Raw genomic sequence first — 17,479 nt, forward strand, 5'->3', positions numbered from 1 at the left:
ATAAATATCCTGAAGGTCCAGGGCAGCAAGCCAGTCATTGTGATTTAACACAGGGAGAATGATTGCAAGGGTGACCATATAGAATCTCACAAATCTTACATTCTATCAGACAACAACAAAGAGGAGGACAACCCCAATCTGGATCTCGAGGAGTTCCGAAGATTCTGCAGTGAGAACAGAGAGCCAGCCCCAATGGGGCGAACAAACAATTGGACTCATCCGAAGCCCAACACGGGGGCCAGCATTGTTGCTGAAGAGGAATGGGGAATCGACAGTATTGAGCAAGACACACTCCCACTCAGTACTGGGAGAGGCACCAGCACCGAGGCCTAGGGAGGTACCAAACTCGACAATGGGACTTCCTAAAAGTGCAATGACGGTGTCAAAGGACACACCAGCAGTGAGGGAGCCTTTGACATTGGGCCCGGCATCAGCCTCAACTCCACAGTTTGGGACATGGGCAATGCATGCTGCCGTGCTAACGAACCCAGCAGCTTTGCAACATTGCCAGAATGTGCTGAAGACATAATGGAGGACAAAGTGGTAGAAGCTATGGCACTTGAAAACTCCTGAAGTAGTGAAGAGTTAGGGACTGAGCGGCAAAGCAGGTCTGATGTCTGCTGATATGCCACTGGTGTGGAGACAGTTAACACTGGTGCCAACATCATCAGTACCAGATTCAACAGACACCCCGGGGCTGGAACCAGGGAGTCAACAGTACCGGCTCTCGCTGATCTCGGTGCAGTACCAGGGACTGGTTAGATGACCTGCTCCATCCCACATGCCGGAAGGAGCGTGATGCTGGTCAGCACTCCTCTTAGAAGCAGCAGAACAGTCTCCCGAGCCTGAAATGGTTCCGATTAGTCTTATCGGATGTCTTTCTTGTTGCAATGAAGGAATAACAACTCCTCTTTCTCTTGGAGGAAACACCAGAGTCCCAACATGGAAAGGCACTGTTTGTTGGTTCTGAAGGCAACTACCGACAAGACAAGGGCCTGGGTGCTGAAGCGACCTGATGGTCTGCTCCAGAAGGTGCTGCTTTGGCTGTAAGTCTCTTGCTACCTGAATCCTCTTTTTGAATGATTTACAGATGGAGTACCATTCCTCAGTGTGTCCCTCACCGAGATACAACAAGCATCTCATGTGGGGATCACTATTAAGGAGATGGACAATGCTTGAACCTGGTGAGGGCAACACACAGGGTAACTAACTACTCTAATGCTTTACTAACACTAAACAAAACCTAAAGGACTAATAACTACTATTCGAGAAGAAAAACTCAGAAAAACTGACACTGAAAATGTAAGGTGAAACACCACACATAGCTCTGACTCTAGCCACGGGTGCGGAGAAGGAACTGAGGCAGGCTGGGGCAGTGCCACCCTTATATAGCCAGGGTAGATGCTAGGACCACAGGGCACAAGGACCGTCCCTGCAGGTACTGCTAGGCAAAGTTCTCCGGCTTCAGTGCACTGATGCATGCACATGCCTACATGGAAAACAAAGCCACATCTACTCGAAGAACTACCCTGTTATCCTCCAGATGCTTACAAATTGATTGTTTAATAATTTGGTTCCAATATCTTTCCAGGTATCAAAGTTAGGTTGACTGGTCTATAAGACCTTGGGTACTCTTTGTTCCCCTTTTTAAAAAGAGATACAATATTTGCCCTTCTCCAGTCTTCTGGGACTTCACCTGTCCTCCAAGAGTTCTCAAAGATAATTGTTAATAGTTCCAAGATTGCTTCATCTAGTTCCTTAAGCACCCTAGGATCAATTTCAGCAGGACCTTCCAACTTGAATACATCAAATTTATCTAACTAGTCTTCAACCTGTTCTTTTCCTATTTTGGCTAACATTCCTTCTCCTTCCCCCTTGTTAATATTAATTGTGTTGAGTATCTGATCACCATTATCGTTTTAGTGAAGACTGAACCAAATTAGGCATTAAATACCTCAGTTTTCTTGATGTCATAAGCTATTAGTGTTACTTCCCCAGTAAATAGTGAGCCTACACTTTCCTTTGTCTTTCTCTTGCTCCCAATGTGTTCAAAAAACTCCTTGTTGCCTTTTATGTCCCTTGCTGGGTGTAACTCAAAGGCTAAATGCCTTAGCCTTTCTGTTTTGTGCCGACATGCTCATGCCATTCTTTTATACTTCTCCTTAGCAATTTGTCCATATTTCCACTTTTTGTAGAATTCATTTTTGATTTTCAGGTCATTAAAGAACTCCTGATAGAGCCAAATTGACCTCTTATTATTCTTCTTATCTTTCCCTCGCATCGGGATAATTTGCTGATGTGAATTAGGTATGGTTTCATAGGACACCTGCCTCATTCAGTGAATACTGTTCAAGCTGTACAATGACTGAAGCGAGAGTCCTGCAGAACCAGTTGTAGGTGATGGTGCACTTAGAAATGATTTACCACATACACTCAGGGAACAACTATCAAGGTTTCATGAGCAACCTTAACATTGTATTTCCTGTCTTGAGTTCTTCAGTCTGCAGCCTTAGCATGCAACAAAGTTTTGTTTTGTTTTATTAAATAGAATTCCCTAGATTTTGTTAAAAGAAAAACAAAACACTTAATTACACGGAACTATTTGCAGACAACACTAGTACACTGTCAACCACACAGGATGAGCAGCCAACAAGCCAAAGGTTCCTGTGGATCGTATAGACACTTCACTTGAAGCATAGCTCTTGCAAAGCCTTGTATCATCCTTTGAATTTGTGTGTGTCCATGGTGAACTAGTCCCTAGCCATACATATGAAGACAGTCTCTGCCCCACAGAGTTTACAATCTAAGAAGATAGGTAATGTACAAAGGCTGGAGGGAGGGGGGAGCAGGCTAAAAGATACAGTCAAACTACACACAATGGGTATGTTATATACTTTTAAAAATACTATCCCCTCACCAATGGCGCCTCAAATATTATTTGGCCGATTTCTTTACAGGAATGTCTTCATAAGGTCCCAGAAGTGGATCATAAGGAGGCTCTTAAATGTTTCAGAAAGTTTGTAACCAACTGAAAAATAACGCTTTAGAATGGAAACACTAAATCAACCTTAGCTATGAAGCCTTATTTTCACTAGGCAACAAGACAGAATTTTATCCACTGTTTGTTAACACATGATAAAATCTTAGTGCAGAAAGGGCAAGTGATAGCAAGTAGAGGTAAACCCTACCTAGTGCTTACCTCGCCCTGCTAACATGTGAAAACTACAAATTGCCCTGTTCACACTGGGATTTTACCACATTAACGAACATGTAGTAAAAATACCTTTTTTCCTAACATCGACACACCATCAGTGTCACCATCTACTGTACTTATAGTGAAGTAGAGTCCATTGTTCCTTAAAGGCTTCAGTAACTTACCCCAAACATCTGTCGGAGGTCTGGATCCCGGAAACGGAAGGGAATGTTAGAGACATGAAGCCGCTTTGGAGTGGACTTGCTCTCAGTATTCTCACTGCTTTGTGTCTGTGACTGCTGTCCATCTGTCTGTGCCCCTCCTTCTGTTTGCTGAAATCAAACGGTGACAAAAAGAGAAGTGAAGAGAAATCATACCAATTCCAACCAACCCTTATGAGGTAGTCTCTGCCTGTGTATTTACACTATACTTGTAACTGTGACACAGTAAGTTTGCTAATGCCAGCAAACAACTGATCTTTTATTTCTCCGTCCTTTCCATGAGCAAATAGTAAGAGGATCTTACACTTCTTTCTCTCCCCTTCTCCACCAATATAATATTTTAGCTTAGTAGGGTTTTGTTTTGTTTTTTTAAAGTAGTTTCTCCTCTTTCCCTTGGCTTGTCTTCCCCCTTGTTACCATGGGAAAGCTACAGTGAAGAGGTGGGGTCTTCTTTTTTGTCCTGATGCTGGCAAGTAATATTATTATTCTAATCTCTTATAGCAGCATGTTGATGCAATAATCAAAATCCCATGACTGAGGTGCAGCTTTCCAACAGACTGATGTCAGCACTGCACCCCCAGGCAAAACTGCATCTGTTCTGCTGTGTTCCATTCAGAGAAGTACCACCTCCAAATATGACCTACACTAAAATGGTTCAGCCCACGGGCAATGGCTATGCATTCTTATGTTTAATTTATTTTAGTTAATTTAAAATCTACTGTAATTTCTTGAATAAATAAATATCACCATTTTTAGGTTCTACCAAAACTCAAAGAGCCACACTCCTTTTTTGGCTTTGCAGTCAAAATATACGTGCTGCCCCTAAACGTGTTTTGCATCATAGATGAGATTGAGGCACAAATGAAGATGTCTTGGTAGGAGGTTTTAACATTGAAATTGAAATAGCCAGATTTATTTAATCTCCATTTGAATCTCTCCTCCAGGAGACTCCACAAGCTGTGTCATGACTTTGTTAACCCCAGCATGGGGGAACCCATCCCTTACTCTGAGACATGAAAAATGTACTCACTGACTCACGCTTGCCAGCAGAACAGCGAAATTGATAATAATCTGATCAGTTTTATTGCTGTTTCCCTTTTCAGCAGCTGTGAATGGTATGCCAGGATAATCACCAAAGCGCCTATTCACCCCTTCTTTTGTCACCTGTCTCAAATGAAGGTTTAATGCTTTGGCTGGATGTCTAGTAAATTTCTTAAGCCCAGCTTCACTCTCTCTCACATGGTGTGGGCTTACTTCACCCCTTCATCCACAGCAATAGTGAAAACCTATTGTATGGGAACTCAAAGGGCTAGCAAAGACTCTATTCAGTCTGTTTTAAACACTTGCAATGACATATCCAGGCCCTAACAGCTTAAAACAATCAAGTGTTTTACTGATGCTGGACATCCATTTTGTCTATCAAATGTGCAAAGAAATTCTCCCAGGAGACTTAACCAAAGACTGTGCTCCTCCACCACTGGCTGGACTTACCCAGAGCGTCCTGCATATTATGCAGCAAAGCCTTGAGAGTCTCCCAGGATATGTCTACACAGCAAAGAAAAACCCATGGCTGGCCCACGCCAGCTGACTTGGGTTTATGGGGCTCAGGCTGTGGGGCTCTTTCATTGGTGTGTAGACTTCCAGGCTTGGGCTAGAGCCCAGGTTCTAGAACCCTGAAAGATGGGAGGATCCCAGAGCCTGGGCCCAGAAGCCTACACAGAAATGAAACATCCCCGCAGCCACAGTCGGCTGGTATGAGCCAGCCATGGATTTTTCTTTGCTGGGTAGACGTAGTCCCAAAGACCTGAAAAGGGGCATCTCTCCGTTGCTATACAAAATGGAAAAGGAGTACTTGTGGCACCTTAGAGACTAACCAATTTATCTGAGCATGAGCTTTCGTGAGCTACAGCTCACTTCATCGGATGCATCCGATGAAGTGAGCTGTAGCTCACGAAAGCTCATGCTCAAATAAATTGTTTAGTCTCTAAGGTGCCACAAGTACTCCTTTTCTTTTTGCGAATACAGACTAACATGGCTGTTACTCTGAAACCTATACAAAATGGGCAGCAGTAGCACTGAAATTCTCTCAGCCAGAAGTCTCTCTCTCTCGGACACACATACGAGTTACACAGGACTGACAATAGCATGTTAACAGTGAACACTGTGGCTGCGGCATGCTGATCAAAGCAACAGCAGCTTTCCATTTCACTTCACTTAAGCAATGCAGGCAGTACAAATGAATGTGATCCATTTGGTATAAACTAGCCCTGATGGGGAGAGTGGAATGGCATGGCTATGCAAGCATCTCTGTTCACAAGTTGCAGTGAAGGGGACAGCAGAGCGACATGAGCCCACCACAGACTAGACAAAGTACACCATTTACAATCAGCCACGGTTTACCCACCCCCAAATATCAGATAGACAACATCCTGACAGATATCATATCTAAAATGTACCACTTCCAGATGCCTTTCCCTTCCCTCACTCCATGACAAAATGCATCTCGAAACATGTGTGGTGCACCCTAGGGGAAGAATCAATGCAGTCAGCTTGTGATTAAATCACACCATGCTATTTGGCAGTTTTATTTTTATGACTCCATCAGAGTCCTCTGCTCCCCGGGGCAAATCTGTCCAAGGAAAAGGACAGAACACATGGCAGCTCATCCATCACCAGTGCAAACAGTGCCTAGAGATTAGCGTTCCAAAACAACCCCCAGAAATCATTAACTCCCCTAGTGCTACTGAGTTTCGAAGGGAATCTCTCTTCAGTCAGGCTTTATGCATACTCTGGAGTCCCACTAATGTAAATTTCCAAGCCCTGTGCTTCCCGCAATAGATGGTAAAAGTTGCAGGTAGACACATGCCCCACCAGATAGGCATGCACCCTCTGTCCATCCCTCCCAAGCATGACAAGTGTAGACTCTACAAAGTGAGGTATGTCAGCACAAGTTTAAGGACTCTGAACAGTTTCTGATGTAATCTGCCAAGGAATAGGTCTATTGCTTCAATAGGCATGGAAACCATGAGGCTGTGAACTAGTGGACCGAGGAGAATATAAACACTCAGAGGCAGGAACTCATGTCTTACTAAGCCTGTACTATGTCATACAGCGGCCTGTTCAGAAATCCCTCACAGCTGTGCCTGCATATGGCAGCGTGCTGCTGCCATACAAGAGACAATATTTACAGCATGCTAGCTTTGTACAGTGAGATAAGGCTTCAAACAGGGAAGACAAGAGGTCTTCTGTCAAACCTCACCTCGACTATGATAAGACTCCCAAGCTCAGAGACAGGTAACACCAATGTGGAAGGGTACATTCTTCTACATGAATTCAACAGTTTCCTGCTAATGTCAGATATGTTCCCTCTCTGAAAGCTATAAACTACACTTGCAAGGGGATGGGTTCATCAATCTAATGGTTCTTTCACATTTCTAACGTCTGTGACCCTAAAGTGAGGTTCAGTCTTTCAGCCAGCATCGGACTGGCTGGATACATTTGTGTATTGCCATATATTCAGCCACAAATACAAATGGAAGAAATGGCTTCCTAAGGTCTCGTTTTTCTTTTTTTGGTCATTCCTTGACTTAATTCATCAGGAGATGAAAGGGAAAGGCCTGGAGCTTGTTTAGAGGCAGCATTTAATAGAGACTCATGGCAGAAAGTTACCCTGAGTCACATAATAAAAAACACTCTTCACAAACCAAATCTCTCCTCCCCGCACTAACTCTCACTTACTTCATTCTAGCCTGATAGCAACATCTGACAGTGGGGAACTGCACTTCTCCCTCCTCAAGTCCGAGATACGTACTACAACCTGTTGTCAGTTCAGAACAGTGGGGTGCAGAGTCTCTTCATGTTCCTTAAATCTCAACTGCCAGCAAGGAGGCAGTAACAAGGAGACTTATGCTGTTGCAGAAATTCTGGAATTTAAAATGCGGTTAGTCCCATCCTACACTCTCACATTAGTCTGTGTAATTTACATTGATGGTAATTAGAGTGAGAAGGTGGTGACCCTTTTTTGACTCTTCAAGTCTGAGCTCTGTGTAAGCTTGAAAGCTTGTCTCTCTCACCAACAAAAGTTGGTCCAATAAAAAAATATTATCTCACTCACCTTGTCTCTCTAATATTCTGGGACCACCATAGGTACAACAACACTGCATACATTGATGGTAATGTCACCTGGCACTATGCTCATGGTCCCAAACTGTTCTGAAGCAGCCAGTTCCACAGACTGCATGCCCAAGTTAGGGTCTCAGTTAAGATTTCGGAGAAGTAGGGGATCTATACTGCTTGAGCCAACAGTGAATATTTATCTGCCTGGGTGAGCAGACATAGGGTGAATAGACAAAGTGAGACTGACAACAGTCTACAATACCCACCTGCTGAAGTGAAAACACGGATTGACAGAGCCAGAAGAGTACCCAGAAGTCAACTACTACAGGACAGGCCCAACAAAGAAAATAACAGAACGCCACTAGCTGTCACCTTCAGCCCCCAAATAAAACCTCTCCAGCGGATCATCAAAGATTTACAACCTATCCTGAAAAACGATCCCTCACTCTCACAGATCTTGGGAGACAGACCCAGTCCTCGCTTACAGACAGCCCCCCAACCTGAAGCAAATACTCTCCAGCAACCACACACTATACAACAAAAACACTAACCCAGGAACCTATCCTTGCAACAAAGCCTGATGCCAACTCTGTCCACATATTTATTCAAGTGACACCATCATAGGACCTAATCACATTAGCCACGCCATCAGGGGCTCGTTCACCCGCACATCTATCAATGTGATCTATGCCATCATGTGCCAGCAATGCCCCTCTGCCATGTACATTGGCCAAAGCGGACAGTCTCTACACAAAAGAATAAATGGACACAAATCTGACATCAGGAATCATAACATTCAAAAACCGGCAGGAAAACACTTCAACCTCTCTGGCCACTCAGTAAAAGATTTAAGGGTGGCAATTTTGCAACAGAAAAGCTTCAAAAACAGACTAACGAGAGACTGCTAAGCTTTAATTAATATGCAAACTAGATACCATTAACTTGGGTTTGAATAGAGACTGGGAGTGGCTGGGTCGTTACACACATTGAATCTATTTCCCAATGTTAAGTATCCTCCTCACATCGTCTTGTCAACTGTCTAAATGGGCCATCTTGATTATCACTACAAAAAATTCTCTCTCCTGCTGATAATAGCTCATCTTAATTAATTAGCCTCTTACAGTTTGTATGGCAACTTCCACCTTTTCTGTATGTGTATCTATCTATATCTATCTATCTTCTTACTATATGTTCCATTCTATGCATCCGATGAAGTGGGGTGTAGCCCACGAAAGCTTATGCTCTAATAAATTTGTTAGTCTCTAAGGTGCCACAAGTACTCCTGTTCTTTTGACAAGAGCAAAGAGATCAGCCAGCACAGAAACTATAAATACAAAGTACAGTTTGTTTCTCTCCCTCGCTTCCTTCTTCAGATGCAAGTTACGGAAAATTAAAACGTTTGGAAATAGAAGATCCAGAATCCTGTGTAGCCCAAGAACAAGGGTAGACTGTGGGTACAGTCTATTTACAAAACAGACAGAGAAATGTAAACTATTAATGCCTGTATTCAGAGGGGAACTAGATTGGCTTATGAGCTTTGGGATTGAGCTATAGCATTTTTTGACTCCACTAGTTATAGTCTGGCCCCAGATCAGGAAACAGCTTGCGGAATGACTGAAGGCGGTGACTGAAATTCACTACTATTTGATGGCTACGTGCCTACAGAAATGGAAGGTTGCTTGTTGAGGTTTTTGGGGGGTGGGGTGGGGATGGAGGGGTTTCAGTCCAGCTTCCAATAGGTTCACATCACAAAAGCTACCATCATAACAGACACCCTAGGAAGCAGTTTAAGTAGAGGTATGGGTTAAGGACTTAAAAGGGCCATGGACACTGAATCCCCCTCACTCCTATAGGTTGTTCCTCCGAGTTAAGGTTGAATACACAGTCATGGGTAGTGGATGTGGGAACCTGAATTGTCATTGCCCATGCTGTACCTGTTCTGAAGACAGAGGACTTCCAGTGCCAATTGGCACTTTTCAATAGCACTAAATTTCATTTTTAAAATTAACAAATCCATTTCCATTTGTATTCTTTACCTTAAAAATAGGGAGCCCAATTTCCAGAGATGGCAATATGGATGTCTAAATGCAACTCAGAACATGCTAGGAATATAATAAGAAAGGAAGTATTTTGGGAAATTCTGTGGCCTGTGTTATACCGGAGGCCAGACCAGCTGATTACAAAGGGTCCTTTCTGGCCTTGGAATCTCTGAACGTATTAAATGTTTTTCTATGCAATGACACCACGCAGCGTCCAGACAGGATTGTTTTGATGGCCACCAAGCCAGAACCTTCATGAAAGTCTCTTGGTACCAAATGCATCTTTTATCAAATAGGGAGGTTTTGGCACACAAGCCAGAGAAGATGATGGTGAACAGCTGCCATGCTTAGACATTAACCAGTGGTTTGTAAGTGTGGAAAACTGAACTAATCTGTTTCATGGTCAGACCATGCTCTCAAGTTCAAAATTTCATATTTAGTTGCCCAATGGTTTCCAAACTCTGGACCATGGAGTGGTCCACAGAGAGCTGTTTGGTCACATAGTGATGGCTTCTCCTCCACCTGTTAAACTGCATTAAGAGACACCTAAAAGTAAACATTACATACTTCCTTAATATTAAAATTCCTAGGTACACAATTGCTGTAGTTACCATAGGGATTTTCCATTATTATTTGTGGGAGAGGGGGCAATCTATACAACAGCAAATCGGAGAGGAGACATCCCTGGGACAATCCTTCTGTTAAGATGCAGTTCATGCTATAAAAAAAAAGTTTGGGAACACCCTGTCCTAGGAAAACCTTGCACATTCAAAAACATATGTTTAGATGCATATAATACACCCAGAAATTTGAAAGTATAGTCCCTATCTCACCATTCACACTGACTAGGGTACATGGATCCCACTGTGAATGTGATTCCTCATTCGCCAATAAAAAAAAGGACATCTGTATTCCTTTGGAGGATGTGCTGCATTTACTAAATATGTTTAAGTGACAGTACGTCAGAGACTTATCTCAGACACTGCTCTCTGCAATGAGATTTTGTATCGTACAGGTTCATGATATAATGCGAAAGGCAAGCTCTCAACACCTGCCATTTATGAGGCTGCATCAGGAACTTTCATATAAAGTGATTTACATATGTCTATGTCTGTACAGCTATACCTCTAGATATAGAGTTTTACACACAGAGACACACACACACACACACCTTCTTCCCACTATTCAGCTGGCTTCTTTCATCAGTTTTATTCACCTTATAGGGAAATCCTCTTGTTTTCTACTGTCAAGAAAGCCATTTTAGTTCACTAGATGGTCAATCATTCCTCTAAATAAGTCTCTCCACCTTGGGCTGTCTCAGATTGAGAGTCCTCAGGTTGTTTTATGTCTACCTCTGTAAACTGATAAAAACTCAAGAGTCATAGCACTGACAAACTGAGATGCAAGGTATCAGTCAGGGAAAAAGACTCTTCTGCTGCAGGTTGTTTTGCTAAGCCACATTTGAACTGATGTCCCTGTCAATTTTTGATCCAGCTCTCTCAACTCTGCTTTGGGCATAGTTTGGGAAGAAAGGCCAGATGCTTTGGAAATAGACTCATAACCCCAAGTACCGGGCAGGAAACACAGCCCAGCACATGAGGTCTGATCCTCAATAAGTGAAGGGCCAATACCACAAATTAAACTCAAGCATAATATGAGCAATTAATGTGCAAGTTCCTCCATCCACAGTTCCATTTCTGTGCTTCTCAATCCTGACCTATAGCCATAAATATTATTTAAGTCCCAGGTTTCTCCTTGGCTGACAAAACAATCATGCCAGAATGTGCGTTGTTTTTATAACGTAGAGCAGGAGCAGTCAATAGGAAGACCACAGGCCAAACCCGAACCGCCAGACACTTTTAAAAGAACCCCAAAATATTTTTATTTACTTATTTTTTTCTCTGGAGTCCAGACCTTGACTATACCCGAACCAAGAAATCTGGACCTTGACAAAAAATAACTGATTACCCCTAATGTAGAGAAATGTCCAGTCTGGAGCGGACCTTGACTCATGAAGTTTATTTCATTTGCAACCAGAGCTGACATTTGAACTCAGGCGTCCAGGTTGTGTTAATTAACTCACTTTGCCACTGTCAGCATCCTCATATCAGCCTGTCTGGCTTGTGTGCCAGAGCCTGACTAGCTCATAAGAGAAGAAACTGGATGAACTCATTACACTGTCGCACAGGCTTGTTATCAGTCAGATATAACCCACCCAAAACCAATTCAGAAATGACACCCTGTCTTCTCAGTTTAACATTTCTGCAAAAACCTCAGCATCTGCCAGGCTGAAAAGCAGGAATTCTAAGCTCTTCCTCCCATTCCCTTTTTGCTAACTGACTGTGTACTGCACCAAATGGACATCAGCACAAACTCTGATCTTAAAAGTAGGGAAAGGTCTCTTTTCTCTGGTTAAAGGAATTCCTGAAATGCCCCTGGGATTCCAGGCTTAAGATCACAACAGCAGGGGAATCTGCAGGCCTGTTGGGTTTGGGATCTCACTTGCACACATGTGAGGGCAGCTGCTCTTGTTGACTGCTGTAGCAAGAGGAGAGCATTAGAGGCCCTAAGACAACTTTACACAGTATTAGGTTAGTAGAGTCCCGTGGGCCAGAAGACAGGATTAGAAAGAGGGAGAACCTGTGTGTGACGAATGAGTGCACACATGCAACACACACACACATGAGTATGTATGTAATAATTGGCACATGTGATGAACAGTGCCTGTGAGTTATGGGTGTATTCAGAAAGGTAGTATCATCTACCTGGTGTGTTGTATTCTAACACCCACCTTCGGCCTGAGTAACTAAGCCTCCTACTTACAACACAATACAGTGAGTTTCCCTCGGTTCCCACATGACTGCTCAGTGTGTTGAATAAAGAGTAAAGCTAAAAGCAAATACACCCCAAGGCCTATATTCCATGGAATCAAAAGAGCTTCATACACTAAGATTCCACTAGAGGGATAGAAAGGGATAAGTGCAGAAAGATTCAAGGCCCAAAGCATGTAAGACAGGCTAGGAAAGCCCTCAGCTACTTTGTTCACTCCCCTTGGATTTCCATGAAACACACACAGTGGCTTACCACCAACTGGAATCCTTTCAGGTTAAATAATCCTGGCCAAGACTGCCACCACTAATGCGTTCATGTGTTTTCTTGAAGGAATTTACCTTTACCTGTTCCTGGCCCGCTCCAGTTCTGTGCACTCTACTACTTCACAGTGTTCACTTGCACACCTTTAACTATGTTAAATAGTTAGAGCAGACATGCCTACTGTTCCCAGTAGTTGGTAGAAAAGTTACATGCTAGCCAACCTATTACCTAACCTCTCCACAGACTCCTGACAACAATTCTCCCACTCACAGCAGGCACCCAGCAACACACTCCTTCCCACACGAGCTTCTATTCTCTCCTCATAGGCTACACTAAGTACCACTGTCTCACCCTGCCAGAGCACATATGCGGACTCCTATTCTTGTTCTTTTGGCTCTCTGGAGCTTGTATTAGTCAATGAAACACAGAGCTCTTCCCCGCAATGCAGTGGAGATGGTTCCTAATATGGAATAGGAACAGGAGGGTTGGCAGCAGCTTACGTCCAGGGTCAAGGCTCACATTATTCATTTCCATTTTAAAAAAACATTCTTAATGTCTGGACAAAGATAGGAACTACATAAACACATGGAAAAAGCAGACAAACAAGGAAGCACTCTGCACTGCCATGCAGGAGATCTAGGTTGTATTCCCAACATCCAACTCCATCACTGAGCTGGTAGTGCTTAGTATTGCTCTGCATTGCCAGGCAGGAAACTAAAATTCCAGTTCCTGTGTTGTGTTCACTGGATGGGTGGGACCTGGGACAGACAGCTCAGTGTCCTAATGTTACTTATATGGCTCTGCACTTGCCTTGCATCAGCCTTCGGTTCCATTTCCAGTCATGATCTGTCATGGACTAGGATTGCATTGCCCTGTGACTTAGTAAGGTGTCTGAAGTGAATTGAAAGCATGGTCAATGTACTTTACCGGGCTTATACCCTTTCCTTCTGTACAGTTGTGAAAGACAATCCATTCATCTGGTGAACACCATAGCTCGACGCATCTCCCAAGGTCAAGACCAGTGCTGTGAACAGTGCAATCATGGCCCATCACAGAGAGAAGGGTGCTACACGCTGCGCATCCGTACACACTTGAGCTGGCACTATATCAGCCCTTCCAATCACTGAGACTAAATTCACTCCGTACTCGTAGGGAGAAAAAATAATCTCTAGCAGCCAAGCACCTAACTACAAGGAAAACTGAAAGCATTAGCAGATTAAATCCATCCCTTTGCACTGAAGGCTCTAACCATAAGGCTCTTTATTAGGAAGTTAAATCTTAACAAGTGGCTTAAGGGGTGGATAAAGCTTTCCCTGGGATAATCTGCCAGCATGTTGTCCAGTTCCATTTGCAGGCTATGGGAAGATGAAAGTGAACAAGGAAGACGGTGAAAGTCTTTGTTCAGTAAATGGCTGCATAGCAGCCAAAGGTTGTCTCCTGCCTAGGTCTGCCCCCCTGCACCCCCCATGCACACAGTCATCTTCAAAAAGCCAAAACATCTCCCCACTCTACCATCTCCCTGAACTGGGATAATTCATCTGTATCTACTAATTATAAACCTATCTATAATTTCAGCTTTTTAAGGCTTGTTTTCACTCCGGTTTTTGGTTTTTTTATATAATTTGATTGCCGATTAACTCAAAGTAGTTAACATCTTTGTAAAGGCTGGACATCCCTAAATTACTGTTCTAGGCTACAGTTCAGTCACAACATTTAAGAACGCCACCATAAACTATCGCTACTCCTTGTTGCGACAGAGGGGATATTTCTCTCTTCACAAACACATATTTATCAAGAGAGTATATCCAAGGGGGAAAGAAGGTAGGAGCATTGCACTGGGATGTGAAAGCCACGGGGCTTTCATAATTCTCTCACTTTTGGGATACAAGCGGCCCACCTCTGATACAAGAGCAACATTACCTACGCACTTATGAGACATTAGGAATGGAAGAGAGCTATCAGGTAATCTAACCTAAAACAGTTTCAGGAAACGCACTGTATGAATGGCACTGTACTGGTTTTCCCACTCTGCAACTGGCTGTGCATACCGTAAGAGATCCATTCTGCGTGCTGGGCGTATTCGTGCTCTGCTCTCCATGCGCCTGCGTACTTCCGTAGAGTGTCAGATTGTGCTCGCTGGTCTGGCCTGCATAGTCCTGAGTGTGTGGCACCCCATACTCTGTGGGGATCCCATTCTGTGGGGGTGGTGGGAACGGGATTGTGGTGAATGGCTGGACCATTGCATCAGGAGTGGCTGTTGGCTCCTGGTTACCCTGGAGAAGGGGAAAGGAGAAAATGGATTTAATATGCTACAAATGATGGACCACCAGTCCAATCTAAGAAGAGCAAACAGGTGTCCAATCCAGCCCAGCTCAGTATCTCATTCATGGTCACTACACTACCACCCAAACAAGTCCTCTATTGCATTTTATACAGAAGGAACACTCCTCCCCAGAGAGCACAGATTCTCATTTTTTTAAGTTTGCTTTGGCAGCTTTGAGGATACTGGATAGAATGAAGGGGCCATATTTGGGGCTCAGGACCTACACACCCTTGAAATATCACAGGATCCCGTAAGTCATGTAAGGTGTATCTCCGGGGCCTGACTGGCTTGCATCTCCTCCTCAGGCCCAAATTATAGAATAGAATTCTCTTTCTGACTTTTCCTGAGTGCTCCCAGCATTCCAGTGCGGGTGACATTGGTCCTAACATCCCTATAAAATGCTAGTGTACTTGGCTGGCACATCCCACTTCTCCCAGTCCTCTAACCACTAAGATATTTCTTGTGATAAACTGCATCCTCATGGCACTGCCCCCAAGTACCTCTGCTTAGGGCAGTATTCCTTGCTATTATACTCTAGTAAAAGAGAGCAGAGATCTGTTTTCCAGGACAGATCTGTGCAAAACAGATTACCCAGATACCCAATTACTGGAATTCATGCTTCTTGCCTACTCCTCAGAAGACAGACAGGAGCCATGGGGAACTGAGAATTGAGAATACAGGCTTGCAGCACTTGCTCTCTCCCAAGCATTAGCATCACTACCTTCAAACAAGATGTTAATTATACTCCTCCCTCAACTCAGGGCATCCCACAGAGATTTCTGTGCTAGGACAATTGGCTTTTTAGCAGCTTTTGGCGCCATTTGATGCCAACTGGTTGTCTATTAAACAGATACTCCACCAGATGAAAGGTATCCCAAAGAGGGTAAAAATCCCACACTGCCATGCCTCCAGAGGGCCCTAGCACTTCCAAAATCATCGTTATAGCCACTCTGCCCAACTGTCAGGGCCCATCTACATGCCCTCAGGGAAGGGAGGGAGGCATGGCTGGAAGAATTCAGTCACCTGGGGTAAAGGAAGAATGGCCCATGACATTCAACTCTCTCTGACCTTAGAAGACTGGACTATTGCTCTGTTTCTATTGCACCCATCAGCCCACCAGAGAAAGCCAAGGAATATTCTCAGGCTAGGAGGTTTCTCACCACTGTACTGTAATCCCGATTTTAAGTTTCACCTGCTACTCCAGACATGGGCCCTCCTCCCACAACACCCTGAGGTAGTGGAGCCTGTTGTAATATTGGTGTGCTTAAATCAATGGACAAAAGAGAAAACAGTCTTGTCACCAAATGAGGCAAAAGGATCTCTGCTGGGAAGGGATTCACCAAGGGGTAATTGCTGCAGGAAATTACATAGTAGTCGTTCAGCAGAGAATACAGAGACACTGAAGGGAGCTCCGCTGAAACTGGACAAATCTTTCAATCCAGTTATCAAAGTGCCTGCAGCTCCCTTTCAGAGCGAATGAAACAATGATAAATTCAATGCACCTCCAGCCAACACAGGTCATTCAAACATTGGCTGAATCTCAAACTTGTTCTGACACTAGTATATCTGGCCTGTGTCCCCTGCGGACCAGATGATCATGCACGCCTGTAGCTGGGAAGAAGGTGAGGAAAGGGAATTCAACACCATTCAGCAGTGCAGAGCTGCAGCCACGGACCCTATGGAACCACACCGCCAGTTTCACTTACTGAAGTCCAGTCCCTACACAAAGCTGCATATTAAACAATGCTGCTTGCAGAAACAGAACTCGGAACCCTTATCAAAGAAAGAAAAATCAGTAGTCGTGTTTCAGCAATTGTCAGCAGCACTGTTAAATTCACAGACGCAGCTCGGACATTTTTACCACCGTGTCACGAAAATGGCTGCACCACCGCTGGCAGCTACTGGAATATACAGTCACTCCTCACGTCCCTTTCGCTGTGACCTTGCGGATCAAGTAGGGAACATGCTCGTTTAAAGTTGCGCAATGCTCCCTTATAACGTCGTTTGGCAGCCGCCTGCTTTGTCCGCTGCTTGCAGGAAGAGTGGCCGGTTGGAGCTAGCTGGTGGGGGCTTGGAACCAGGGTGGGCCGGCAGCCCCCCTATCAGCTCCCTGCTCCCCTAAGTTCTCTGTGCGGCAGCCGCCCAGCAGGCTACCAATTGCTGGCTGTTCAGCTGTCCCTCCCCCGACTGCCATGTGCTGTTCCTGGGAGCCTCCTGCTTGCTGTGCAGGGGAAGGGGAAGAGGAGGGCTAGTGTCAGGGTGTCCCCCTCCCACCTACTCCTGCCCCCCCTTACCCCTTCTCCATATAGAGCAGGATGGGGACAGGACAGGGCTCCCGACCGAGAGAGTTTGCTGCCCCCAGCTGCTGTCTCAACTTCCTGATTTTTTTTTTTTAAAGGCAATGTACTTAGAATGGGGTCAGCGTACTTAAAGGGGCAAGGCACATCTCTCTCTCTCTCCCCCACACACAGGGTGTGTGGTGTGTGTGTCTCTT

The 17,479-nt window shown here is 44.3% G+C and overlaps 1 protein-coding gene across 15 annotated transcripts in view; it reads right to left on the reverse strand.

Moving 5' to 3' along the window:
- The window catches only part of RBFOX2 (RNA binding fox-1 homolog 2), a 251,317-nt gene that overhangs the window by 62,649 nt on the left and 171,189 nt on the right, over positions 1–17,479 (reverse strand). For all 15 annotated transcript variants that reach the window (XR_005222667.2, XM_037880678.2, XM_037880649.2 and 12 more), the window contains 2 exons: positions 14,711–14,935; positions 3,379–3,525 (listed from right to left, as the gene is read on the reverse strand). Coding sequence is in view for 14 of the 15 variants with exons in the window: in XM_037880678.2 (XP_037736606.1) it covers positions 3,379–3,525; positions 14,711–14,935 (372 nt within the window). In the remaining variant the exon portion in view is untranslated. The remainder of the gene's footprint in view (positions 1–3,378; positions 3,526–14,710; positions 14,936–17,479) is intronic.

This window comes from Chelonia mydas, chromosome 1 (genome assembly GCF_015237465.2).
Source record: "Chelonia mydas isolate rCheMyd1 chromosome 1, rCheMyd1.pri.v2, whole genome shotgun sequence".
Lineage (NCBI taxonomy): Eukaryota > Metazoa > Chordata > Testudines > Cheloniidae > Chelonia > Chelonia mydas.